Genomic DNA, 13,314 nt, shown 5'->3' on the forward strand with positions numbered 1-13,314 from the left:
ATTTCAGCCTGCTAACATTTGATGATGGGGATGTCACTAGTTTTGAAGGTATTTGTTGATAATCAAAAATATTGGGCAAATTAAAAGTGGTTACATGCTACATGAAAAGTCAAGGGTTTACTGTGAAATATCCAGAAGAAGAAGAAGAAGAAGAAGAAGAAGAAGAATTATTACTTTATTAATCCCGCGAGGGGAAATACAATTTTTTCACTCTGTTATTATTCAGGTTACACACACACAGGCCCGAATTACACACACATGCACAAACAGGACCTATATACATGCAATTAACAGAGATGGCTGCCAATGGATCGTCGCTTCGAGCAGTTGGGGATTCGGTGCCTTGCTCAACAGCCCCTCGGCAGTGCCCAGGAGATGAACTGGCAACTCTCCACCCACCAGTCCACACTCCATTCATGGTCCACACAGGGACCGGTGACCCTACGGTTCCCAGCCGAGTCACCTATGGACAGAGCTACTGCCGTCCCATGATAAATATCTGCAGGGAATCCATGAGATATTTAATTTTCTAAAGCCACCTGCATGGTCAACAGGCATGGTTAAAGATGATAAATATATGTAAAATAGGGCCGTGCTGAGGATTAGCTGTAGAAAAGTGCCAGACAAGGACAAGGGATTACAGAGGTCTGGATGTGCTGATGTCCTCAGGAAAGAAGCTTTTTCTTTTGCTCCTTTAAGTCCCTCGACCTGATGAATGTGAATATATAATATTTCCCTAATTAAAGTTAAGAAGAAGCTTTGAGGAGAACACGCAGATGACTGTGTTGAGATTCCTGTGGCAGAAAACAACAGTGTGAGTTTAATTAATCTTTAACTTTTTTCATAAAGTCTTAAAACTCTGGAGTTATTTTGCGATAAGTATAAATATGAAAGATAAAAGAAGAACGTGTTTTGTCTCCTGGAGGAAGCTTTGGGCTGCGGGGCTTTCTGTCAAACTGAAAGGTCCCTAATGCTCCTCCGATGAGTGTTCGAGGTATGGGGTGATTTATAAGGTTGTCTCCACGACGATGAAAACAACAACATTTGATACACTGAGCAGTCAATGAAACCACAAACACACAGGTTTCTCCAAGAAACAATAACTTTCCCCCTCTGTTAAAAGTACAAACAGGATTTATGTTTATGTTTATGTCCTAGCTTTGGATCAATAAAGTATTTCTATTCTATGTTGACGTGTTTATCATGATCCCAGGAAACGTAACTCTATGATCATAAGTCGTTCAAGTAAAGATATAAAGTATGAAAAGACCTTTTCTGCAGGACAGTGGCTGTGACTGACTTATTATTACATTAAAATGTTAATTATTATACAACATAGTACTTTATAGACAGTTTACTTTGATGACCTGTAAGGAAAAGGTTATGCTATACATTTGTATTGTTATTATTATAATTTAGACCTTGGATTAAACCTGTGTTTTTTTGCAAAATATTTGGTAATTTAACCTGTTTGGGTCTGAAACTGTTATTTAAATTAAACTCTGTGAGAAGTTTAGGGGTGAAATGTCTCCGTGGTGGAGCAGTTAACAACGCAAACATCAGAAATGATCACGGTCCTGACTCCAGTGAGACCCCTGGGCGCTTGTCATAACTTCTGTGGAGAGAAATAATATAACGAGGAGTGTAATCTGGCAGGGAGGGGAAAATAAAGTGATGTTACCTTTAAAAGAGTAACAAGTGCTGAGCAGAGCATGTGTGTGTCAGTGTCGCTGCACACTCAGAATCATATATTACTGTTATAATAATAATACAGTAAAAAAAAACACAATGTATAGAAAAATATAGCAATATAAGTACAATTTTTGTGCAAAAACTTAATCGACCACTTAAGTACAATAATTTAATCTTAATTTCTGCTGATGTCATTTATCTTATGTTGAAAACACAGTCCTTTATATTTTATCTTTATTTATCTTTATTTATCCTCTGTGTGTTTCTCTACACTTCACTTATCGGATTTCATTTTAAATTGTATTCGACTTGTATTCTTATCTCTTCTTAACGAAGAGTTTATTGTTTACCTTCTGTATTTAACTAGGTTAATCGTTTACTGTCTATTGTTGTACTTTGTGTATTTATTTAGTTTATTGTTTACTGTTTATTGTTTACTTTTTATATTTAACTAAAAGTTTATTGTTTACTTTCTATTGTTTTACTTTCTGTGTTTGTTTAGTTAATTGTTTACCTTCTGTATTTACCTAAGAGTTTATTTTTTACTATCTATTGTTTACCTTCTATATTTAACTACGTTTACTGTTTACTGTCTATTGTTTTACTTTCTGTATTTATTTAGTTTTTTGTGTACTGTCTCTTGTTTACCTTCTTTATTTAACTAAGAGTTTATTGTTTACTGTCTATTGTTTACCTTCTATATTTAACTGAGAGAGTTTATTGTTTTTACTTTCTGTATTTATTCATAAGTTTATTCTTGTTTATTTAGTTTATTGTTTACTGTCTATTGTTTACCTTCTGTATTTAACTAGGTTTATTGTTTACTGTCTATTGTTTTACCATCTGTATTAATTTAGTTAAGAGTTTATTCTTTATCTTATACTGTATTTTTTACACCTCCTTGGGAGTTTGTAAGCTGCTGTAAATATAAATAAATAAACATAAAGATTAAAAGGTTAAAAACCTTCACCTTTACATAATGAAAACAACTCTCTTGACCTTAAACAGTCTCACAGATTGGGTTTAGTGTTAAAGTATCTACATTTATCTATAAGCACCTTTTATGAGGGACAGAGTCCAGGTGCGCGCGTGACTGAAGGTAAATAAAGCGGCGGCGCAATCACGTGACCTGAGAAAGCGGAAGTGGATGCTGTGGCTGTTCATTTACTGTCCTGGTGTTGGACAAACTCACCAAACTGGAAAAGTGGGAGCTGGAAGACGCGTGAAACAGGAGCACCACCTTTACACGGCGACATTAACACAGCCAGGCACGGTAAACGCGTTTTATTTGGTATATTTGTGTTGCTAAGAGACCCCCGGGGTTTAACGTAAACGTCACGAAGCTAGGAAGCTAACGGTGAGCTAACAGCTGGACCATCTCCTTAAGTTACCCGGTAAGAAGTTAATGATGCTAATGCTCGCTGCTCAGGGTCAAACAGAGAAAAGTCCTCATTAAAAACAGGTGGATGCTTTTACCTTCACACCTCCTCAACTTGACTTAAAGGACAAACAAGCTAACACCGTTTATTAATGTCCTTTAATCACAACCAGGCTGCAACTGAAGACCATTTGCATTATTTGGTTAATCTGACAGTCAGAAAATAGGGAAATGTTGAGTTATTTACGTTTCGCACAAGATAACGGAATAATCTGGCTGAAAATGAAAAGCAATATTCACATTAATAATGAAATCCTCTTGTTTCAGCTTCTGATCTGTGAATATTTAGTATATTAGATATATTCAAGGGTTTCTATGAATACTACCAGAAGCCATCATCTTGGATTTAATAATTGTGCATTTTTCTGATATAGGTTTCTGATCAACTAAAGATTTCTTGCATTATTTGGTAATTTGACAGTCAGAAAATGGTGAAACATCGATTTGGTTACATGTCTCGCACAAGATAATTTATTAATCTGGCTGAAAATGAAATGCAATATTTATTTAAATGCTGAAATCATATTGTTTCAGCTTCTTATCTGTGAATATTTAGTATTTTAGATATATTCAAGGGTTTACCATCATCTTGGATTTGATAATTGTGCATTTTTCGAAAATGTTTCTGATCAACTAATGATTTCTTGCATTATTGGGTAATCTGACAGTCAGAAAATGGTGAAACGTTGATTTGGTTACATGCCTTACACAGATTAATTGATTCATATATATCACCTTTGGACATCACCTTTGATTTGATAATTGTGCATTTTTCACGTTTTTCTGATACACACTTTTATAGGTAAGGCAAGTTTATGAGTATAGCATCTTTCAATAACGAGGTTATTTAAAGTGCTTTACATAAAACATTAATAGCAATGGAAAGAAACATATAAATTGACATTTAGATAAAATAATTATAAAAACAAGCAAAAAAATAAAAGATAAAACCAAGAATATCAAAGGAATCGGAGTTACAGTGCATTATAAGCAGTTAATAAATTGTTTTGTTTACTGAAAGGCAGCAGCAAACAGAAAAGTCTTCAGTCTTGATTAAAAGAGCTGAGCGTTGCAGCGGACCTGCAGTTTTCTAGGAGTTTGTTCCAGATGTGTGCTGCATAAAAACCATAGACCAAACAATGATGACTCAATTGATCACGCATACAATTGTTAGTTCAATAAGGAATCACTTTTGGTGTACAGAAATGTGCCGTGTGATGTGATGTGAAATCACTGAGAAGAAGAATTAGAGGCTGCACAAGTCCGCTTCAGCTATATATTAATGCATTTTTCTTTCTCATCCAGTGTCTGCTGACAAAATGTTGTCTGAAGGAGGCTCTTTTGCAAAGGGGGTGGTCGTGGGGGGCCTCTTCTGCTTGTTGCTGGCGCTCCTGGGTAGTTTCAGCCCCGTCACAGAGTCCACGACAGACGACCACCATCATCATCACGTCCAGGCCCCAAGTAAAGACGAGCTGACGCGCCTCTCAGACAGTCACATCCAGGAGTTGAGCAATCAAGTCCGGGTCTCTTGCGTCATCATGGTCCAGCCCAAGGTCCTTGTTTACTGGGCCACTGCGCTGGACACCTGGAGCAAACACTGCGATAAGGCTGTGTTTTACACCTCGGAGTCCTCTAAGGCGCTTGAGGCAGTAGACTTGAAAGAAAAAGATGACTGGGCAAGGTTACGTAAAGCTCTGAAGCATGCTTATGAGACCGCCGGAGACCTGCGCTGGTTCTTTGTGGCACAACCTACCACGTTCGCCATCATCGAGAACCTCAAATATCTGGTGCTCGCAAAGGATCCCAGCGAGCCCTTCTACCTGGGCAACGCTATGAAGTCAGGGGAGCTTGAGTATGTGTCGTACGATAGTGGCATTGTTCTGAGTTATGAGGCGCTGAAGAGGCTCGTGAATGTGTTCCAGGACGAAGACAAATGTCCAGAAAGAGGACGTGCCCTGTGGAAGCTGAGTGAGGACAAGCAGCTCGCCGTGTGTCTCAAATACACAGGTGTGTTTGCAGAGAACGGAGAGGACGCGCACGGAAAGGGCCTGTTCAACAGAAAGAGCGTGAACAGCCTGATAACGGAAAGCATGAAGGACAACCCCACTAATGTGGTGGAGGGCTGCTGCTCCGACATGGCAGTCACATTCAACGGGATGTCACCGAATCAAATGCAGGTCATGATGTTCGGAGTTTACAGACTTCGTCCTTACGGACACGATTTTCACGACTCGTTAGTGTTCAACCCTCCTGAAGGTTCAGATAATGACTAGAGACTGGTTTCCTTCGAGGTGGATTTGGGGTTTTAAATGTTTTGCTTCTGTGATGGCAAACCTAACTGTGGGGAGATGTTTTTATAATTCAGTTTGTAAAATGACACTTTTATGTATATTTGTACCTTTTGCACTTAGCACAATCAGCACCCCATAACTTTGTGGTGTAGGGAAATGAAGAGAGCTGGGACATCGCTATCAAACGTGTGACCGGAGTCTAGGTTACCTGGAAGTTTTGGTAATTGTTGTGCATCTTAAATGTTTGTCTTTTTCTGGTCTTAAAGCTGCAGTAGTTATCAGGTGATGACTTTTTTCTGAAAATGACGTGTTTCTGAAATTATTTATCTGTTCAAAGTGCTTCGCTATCTTCACCACATTAATAACTTCTTCTTTTTAACCTCTGATTTAAAGATGGTACCAATAATCATTTGAGTCAAACATGGTGACCGAGCCCAGCTGTAAATGAAGTGCATTTCTCGTGCATTTCGTACATGTACGTTTTGAATTACATTAGTAAATAAAATTCATTTCTGATTAAATTCAATGTAGTTCTGTGATGGTGAATTATCTGACGGCGACTGTTAAAAGGTGGGACTGCGGAGGAACAGGAAAAATCCTATAAGAGTCTGATAGGTGTTAATGGTGAAGTATACTGAGTTATTTTTGGTAAAGGGAAGTGCGTTTTACATTTAAAGGGCTGCTTTGTTACTCTGAACAGATTTTATATAGAACTGTGAATGTATTCGCATTCCCAACCCTCATTTATGTTCTGCCTTGACCCCTATGTTGTTGTGTATTTTCACATAATGTATATAAACATTTCGCTGCTGTCAGGTCAGAAATTAATAAAATACAGGAATTCTAATTGATGCCCAGGTACAAGTGAAATATGAAGTCAAATTATAACAAAGATTAACCACTGCCCGAGCGACGTCTTTGTATTACGCAAGTTTCATGTTCATTACAAACCTCTAAAATGACTTATGTTGAATTAACCCTTCTGTGAATAGTTTTAACTGAGCATCACTTTCATGAAGGTTAGAAGGGCTAATTAGCAATTTAAACGAGATGTACATCATAAACGGCACCTTATTTCCAGCTGTTTGATGAACAGCAGGTGCGGTTTAAGTAAATACTAAAGAGGAAGCAGAATAACAGGTTGAACAATCGAAACCTTTGTATTCCTGCCACTCCTTCAGATGTTAACATGCTCACATCCTGGATGAACGTACACACAAGCTACGTCATTACTCCAACTAGATGCTTCGCTAGTTGGACTAGTGCAGGGGTAGGCAATTCCGGTCCTGGAGAGCCACTCTCCTGCATGTTTGAGGTTTCTCCCTACCCTAACACACCTGAGTCTAACAATAATCGAACTGTGACAAGCATCAGCTGCTTGATTACGAGCACATCATTAGAATCAGGTGTGTTGGAGCAGAGAGAAAACTAAAACATGCAGGACAGTGGCTCTCCAGGACCAGAATTGCCTACCCCTGGACTAGTAGTTAGTTCAGTACGTTAAAACCATATAATGGAGTTTAACCTGAAGTAATTCATATTACAGTGTTGTCATGTCATTTGATTCATCTCTAAAATCACAGGCAGTTATATGTGCATCTTAAATTGGATCCCATGCAAAACACCAACTAAGATTCACGTTTAAAGCAAGATCTTTGTTTTATTTGTGGTTAATGGCGATGGGTTCAAAGCCATCCGCAGGTTACACAGCTAAGTCCTTAGGTGTGAACAGGTGACGGGCAGCTCGTACGTCACTGTCAGGAGCTGCACACTTTCCGGGGGGCGGGGATGTGGGCGGGCGTTGCAGGTGTTCATCATTTATACGTCTTCATGTGCCACAATCCATCATTCAGATAGTGAACGTTCTCAATCCCGATTCCCTTGTTGACTTTTTCTCTGTTCGCAAAAGACAGATAAAGATCAGGCATCATAAGAGCAGAAAAGAGTTTTCTTTTGATTCTGTAGAGTAAAAATAATCTTACATGCTGTCTGCAGACATCTTCATAACGCCAACACAAAGTGCATGTTGTTTCCCCTCCGCCATTATGGCCTGCAACCACTTGTTAAAGACAAACTCATGCGTACAGTTAGCGATTAAAAATGTGAAAGGAAAGAGTTTTTTGTTGTGAATGGAAGAAATGTTTAAAACATTGGACGATTCTACAATTTATTACAAATATTAAACTATTATTAATTTTATACTTCGACGCCTCACAGCAAGAAGGTTCCAGGTTCGCATCCCGGTCTGGGCCTTTCTGTGTGGAGTTTGTATGTTCTCCCCGTGTCTGCGTGGGTTTTCTCCGGGTACTCCGGTTTCCTCCCACAATCCAAAGACATGCATGTGTTAGCTTGATTGAAGACTCTAAATTGCCCGTAGGTGTGAATGGTTGTGTGTCTATGTTCGTCTCTATGTGCCCTGCGATAGACTGGCGTCCTGTCCAGGGTGTACCCCGCCTCACGCCCGATGTCAGCTGGGATCGGCTCCAGCACCCCCCGCGACCCCGACCCCGGGATAAGCGGTTGAAGATGAATGAATGAATGAGTCAGGGTTCCCATTCTTTTCTGGAGATAATTTTCCAGGAGTTTTTCAGTGATGATGTATCTGACATGAGACACATCAGACATTAGCGTGTTCCTCTCTGTGGAGACTTTGGCTGGAGTTGTTTCTATCCGGGTATCAGCGGGTACACAAATCTATGCCTGACCATATTCTGTGTATTTTAGCCCCAAAAAAACCAACTATTTTAAGGCAGTTTCACTCTGATAAAAGGGCAATTCTTCTTTGCAGCTCTAAAACAGTAGCCCAAACAGCCAATTCAAAATACCCTTGCTCATAAACTAACATTTTTTTATTTTAGAAGACGATGTTATCTGTTTTAGGGAGCTCAGGGGTTGTATTCACAAAACATAAGTCTAAGAGTAGGCCCTAACTTGCTGATTTGGGAAGTTGGAATTTGAGAGTAACTTAAAAATAAGGAGCATTTTCCTAACTTTTTCAGATAAGTGTAATTCACAAAGCATTTTAGCGCTAAAAGAAGCTTCTATATCTGTAAAAGTCACTAAGAGTAACTCAGAAACGACCTAACGTGGCTGCTGCAGTAAACATTTGAGAGATTAAATGATAGTGAGCTTTTAAAAATGTATCGCCTTAATGGAGATGGCATTATGAACGTGGTGGAGTTGGTCAGGGGCGCCGTCACATCACCAACCAATAAAAAAAACACCTAACATCACCACAGATAAACGTTGGTACAACTCTCCGCTGTTTGACCACAGGAAAAATGCAGCTGCTCAGACAATCTTGGCGTCTCTCAGCTGTCGAGAGGAGGATTTTGCACCAGATGATAAACGCTCTATCCAGATCCCACATAGTGCTGCAGTTAATTCGCTTTCCCATTGAAGTGTTTCTCTCATAAATTCACTCTCATTCCCTCACTGTGGGCATAGAACGTATGAACATCCATAGCAACGTCTTATCTTAGGAGCCCCTCCCACTCCTGAGTAAAAGTCTTTGTGAATAGGTTTTAAGAAATTACTCTGAACTAATAACTCTTAGCGCTAAGATAAAATGTTTTGTGAATACGGCCCCTGATAGACTTGTGGCTCATCCTCGAATAAAGGAAAATAGGAGAATGTTGAAATAATATTCCAAGGGGCTTGTAGTAGCAGTAGTAGCAGTAGTAGTATAAAATGAATGGTTTCCACATGCAGCATCAAGTACAAAAGGATACAACTACTGTGTCCGCTGCAGCTGGGTAGAGTTTAGCGCCCGGTGACGTCAGCCCAGGGCACATGATGTTGGCTCCACTTAAGACAAATTTAATGGCCCCTTTGTCGACTTGCTGATGTGGAAGAATGAAAGGATCTACGAAGAGAGGAGATAATCTCATCAGTGTGAGGAAACTCGAACACAGCCATAAAGCAGTTGACAACAGGAGATCTTACATTTATGCAACAGTCTGAGGGTTGGGTAGAAAGGTCCTTCTCTCTGTCTGAAGAAAAGAAGTTCTCCATTCACTGTCAGGATTTCAATGTGTTCATGGCTGAGGGAAGAATAACAGAAGCATGAAGACGTAGAAGAAAACACTGAAAAGAGATTGCATGTGTTGCCTTGGTGGTAGAAATGAAATGATAAATCATACCATCTCACTATTTTGACAGGGTCCTTTTTTGGCATTATGTGATTGAGCCATGACTCGATGTCAGGAAACTGTTCCAAGAGCTGATTTTTGATGCCTTTGATCACTGACGTTTTCAACTGGATACAGTTCGACACATTTTCCTTCTCATCAAATCTAAGACAGGAAACAGAAAACGCCTTTGTGTTAATGTACAAATGCAAAGCACAACTCACTTCTAAAGGCATATCCATCATTTGGTAGGAATCTCTTTTTACAACGAAGTAGGATCCTATTTTGGTGCTTTCAATTTGCCAGGCATGTTAGTTGATACACTCTAGGAATAAATCACAAACACACACAACGGAGCACACCGATTCAACATTGTGGCAAATACTGAAAGTAAACAATGTTGGTTTAGTTCCAATAGAGATTTTTCAAGCAAATATCAACCAATACCAACAGTTTGCAGCTATTTAGGGAGGAAAGAGTGTGTTCTGACCTATTTTCATCAGAAAGATGGATACATAAATACATATATAGGCGGCAGTAGCTCAGTCCATAGGTGACTGGGCTAGGAACCGTAGGGTCACTGGTTCAAGTCCTTGTGTGGACCATTTATGGAGCGTGGACTGGTGCTCGGGGCGCAGCTCACTGGCAGCCCCCTCGCTCTAACATCTCTCCTTAATTGCAAGTATAGGTCCTGTTTGTGCATGTGTGTATTTCGGGCCTGTGTGTGTGTAACATGATTAATAATAAGAGTGAAAAGATTCAAATTCCCTGTTGCGGGATAAATAAAGTAATTCTTCTTCTTCTATATAACACATTCTCACTCATGGAACAAAGATGACCACCTGAAGTCTTTGGGTTGTGTTCTGTTTGTTTGTGTTACTAAATCTTTATGTATGCATGGTCATATTTGTAAATGTGTATGTATGAGTATAAACATATGGGAGCATATGTGTATATAGATACATTTATGGTTTTATATTTTTATGAACAGGCATGTACAAACATATATCTGTTTATTAGTGTAAATTCATCTTTTATTTTGTTGATTAATTATAAGAATTAATGCACAAAAGTTAAATATCATTCAGACAAATCACATTCATTTTAAAGTAAATATAATTTTCACTTGTTATAGAAAAGAAAGGTATCTTTCAATATTGTACGACTTTTAATTTAAAATACGTCAAATTTTCAAAGGTTGGCTAGTGTGAGATTTGCTTGAATTTTCCTAACTGACAACTTGATTTTTGGATTACGATGAAATAAAATTAAAACGTTATTAATCCCGATGGAAATTCTCATTCCAGATTAACTAAAACTAAAATAACAATGTATGATAAAGACAACAAAAGGAAAATTAAGTATCTAAGGAGTAAAGTGCAAATGACATAACATGTTTTAACAGAGATATATTGCACATAATAATGAACATAATATAGCAAATAAATAGTACTGAAATTAATATTGCACATGATAATGAACATAATAGAGCATATAGATAGTGCTGAAATTAATATTGCACATGATAATGAACTTAATACAGCATACAGATACTGCTGAAATTAATATTGAACATGATAATGGACATAATAGAGCATATGGATAGTGCTGACATTAATATTGAACATGATAATGAACATAATATAGCATATAGAAAGTGCTGAAATTAATACTGCACATAATAATGACCATAATGTAGCATATGGATAGTGCTGAAATTAATATTGCACATGATAATGAACGTAATACAGCATATAAACAGTGCTGAAATTAATAGTGCACATGATATTGAAGATAAAATGGCATATAAATAGTACTGAATTAAATATTGCACACAATGACGACAGGTAAAACTGAACTGACACATTTAAATGTATATATTTACAGGCCTGGTTTGATGTAATAACAGAGGATCTCACTAAAACACCGTAACTCGTGTCTGCTTGTCTCATTAATTGAACTTAAACAAACTTGAAGGCGAGCTCAGTTAGCGTTAGCCACCTAGCTGTGGCTAGCTAACGTTACAACATGGAAATAATCAGTAACGTACTTTTTAAACATCCTCGTTGGTCGCTGTCGCCGTTACCGTGTTCCTCAATTGTGTTGTTGATTGTCCGGACTTACTGTGACAATTAGGGTTTGGTAAACACAAGTAAATAACAGAATACAAATAATATATCAGCTAATGCCGCACGCCTGATTTAGCAGTGCTAGGCTAGCGGTTTGAGGGTTGCGTCATTTTACGACACTTACTTGGGTTACACGGCAGGTCAGGTTGAGGTACTTCCGCCCTCTCCTGTCACCAGGGTAACAGCTGTAACCGAAATATGTCTTATTATTATTATTTTAAAGTTCAAAAGACACCACAAATAAGCACATTTAAATGCAATTACAGAAGTTGTTGCTTTCAGAACTGAGCGTAGCGTTTCTTACATCCAGAAAGAACAGGATATAAACAACAATAATACAGTAAAGCAATAGAAAATAAATAAACTAAACATTTTCTTATAGGAGATCAATCAAAAGTAAGAGTGAATAAACTCCCATACAGTAATAGGGCTTTCTTTGATTTAATAAGTTTTAATAGATTAAAGTAAAGCTGCAGTTATTTTTTTTAAAATGTAGAAACGTGGGGTTTTTGAGAATTTACATTTGTGTCGAAAGTGTTTGGTAAGTGTAATAAAGTTTCTGTCCTCTATTATGAAACCAAATCTCAAATTATTGTAAGTCAGGGGGGGGGGGGGGGGGATCTATATTAATATAGGCTTTTTTGAAGTCCTACCAAAACAAATCACGAACATTACAAACATTTAAAAAAGTGTTTTTACTTCTGTTTTACAAAAAGGCACTGTAACTGAAATATGTGTAGGCCACATTATGCTCTAAAAAGGTGCTTTCAGATATGATATTCATGGGAATTGTGTATTTTGTAATAATTAAATTTTGAGAGTATATGACACTTTTTTTATAATTATTTATGTGATAAATTATTGTGTTAGATATGCAATAGTTTTTAAGCCACTGACTGATTAAAATATACATTTTTAGGTAAAAGAGATATGGTATTTAGATATGACAAGAATGGCTCCTGATTAAAAAAAACTGTATATCTTGAGCCTATTTATGTTATGAGGAAAATTGTTAATTCACAAATGCAAATGGTCTAAAAATAAACCAGGAATACAACACGTTTAAAATAGTAAAGGTATTATCGGAAGAAAAAAAAAGAAAGTCTATAAATGAATGTATGCTTTATGTAAAGCCTGATGCCTTGATCCTGAAGGAAATTCTCATTCCAGATTGCTCCAAAATTGCAGTAACAATTACAAAACATAACGATATAAGAAAACAATAACAAACTAACATAACAATATATGATAAAAGACAACAAGGAGCATCAAACAAGTGAAATATAAAAATAAAGTTTCTAAGGAGTAAAGTGCAAGTAAGATAACATAATGTACATGATGATGAACCGGCTCAATCCATAGGGAGTTGGTTGGAAACCGAAAGGGTTGCAGGTTCAAATCCCCACACGGTCTAACAGAGGAGGGTGGACTGGTGGCTGGACAAGGCACCAAACCACAAAAATTCACAAAAGAAAAACAACAAACAAAATGGTGAATGTGAATTTCCCCTTGCGGGATCAATAAAGGCGTGCTTTCTTTCTTTCTAATGCATACATTTACAGGACTGGGTTGATGTAATAACAGAGGGTTTCACTTAAATACCGCTTTTTTTTTGCTTTCCTTTTTACTGCTCA

The 13,314-nt window shown here is 37.7% G+C and overlaps 2 protein-coding genes across 3 annotated transcripts; one reads left to right on the plus strand and one right to left on the minus strand.

Annotated features, from left to right (window-relative positions):
• Positions 1–2,833: 2,833 nt before the first annotated feature.
• On the plus strand, positions 2,834–6,009 carry c1galt1c1 (C1GALT1-specific chaperone 1). 2 transcript variants are annotated; one of them, XM_083915915.1, is made up of 2 exons: positions 2,834–2,965; positions 4,436–6,008. In XM_083915915.1, exon 2 carries the CDS (start codon positions 4,450–4,452, stop codon positions 5,401–5,403), a length of 954 nt encoding a protein of 317 aa, XP_083772041.1. In that variant the 5' UTR covers positions 2,834–2,965; positions 4,436–4,449; the 3' UTR covers positions 5,404–6,008. The 2 variants fall into 2 exon arrangements, with proteins under 2 accessions (XP_083772041.1, XP_083772042.1); XM_083915916.1 differs by lacking the exon at positions 2,834–2,965 and adding an exon at positions 2,966–3,086 and having other exon boundaries at positions 4,436–6,009.
• A 1,058-nt stretch (positions 6,010–7,067) lies between these two features.
• On the minus strand, positions 7,068–11,778 carry mcts1 (MCTS1 re-initiation and release factor). Its single transcript, XM_083915125.1, has 6 exons — positions 11,602–11,778; positions 9,564–9,716; positions 9,367–9,464; positions 9,153–9,286; positions 7,404–7,471; positions 7,068–7,317 (listed from the first exon to the last, which is right to left on the minus strand). Exons 1-6 carry the CDS (start codon positions 11,610–11,612, stop codon positions 7,236–7,238), a joined length of 546 nt encoding a protein of 181 aa, XP_083771251.1. The 5' UTR covers positions 11,613–11,778; the 3' UTR covers positions 7,068–7,235.
• Between the last annotated feature and the right edge of the window lie 1,536 nt (positions 11,779–13,314).

This window comes from Echiichthys vipera (genome assembly GCF_963691815.1).
Source record: "Echiichthys vipera genome assembly, chromosome: 6".
Taxonomy (NCBI): Eukaryota; Metazoa; Chordata; class Actinopteri; order Perciformes; family Trachinidae; genus Echiichthys; species Echiichthys vipera.

Coding starts and splice junctions, on each gene's coding strand:
- c1galt1c1 (XM_083915915.1), top strand. CDS start 4,450: ATGTTGTCTGAAGGAGGCTCTTTTGCAAAGGGGGTGGTCGTGGGGGGC.
- mcts1 (XM_083915125.1), bottom strand. Junction 9,465..9,563: donor CCTGTCAAAATAGTGAGATG/GTATGATTTATC, acceptor TTCTTCCCTCAG/CCATGAACACATTGAAATCC. Junction 7,318..7,403: donor AAGATGTCTGCAGACAGCAT/GTAAGATTATTT, acceptor TTTTGCGAACAG/AGAAAAAGTCAACAAGGGAA.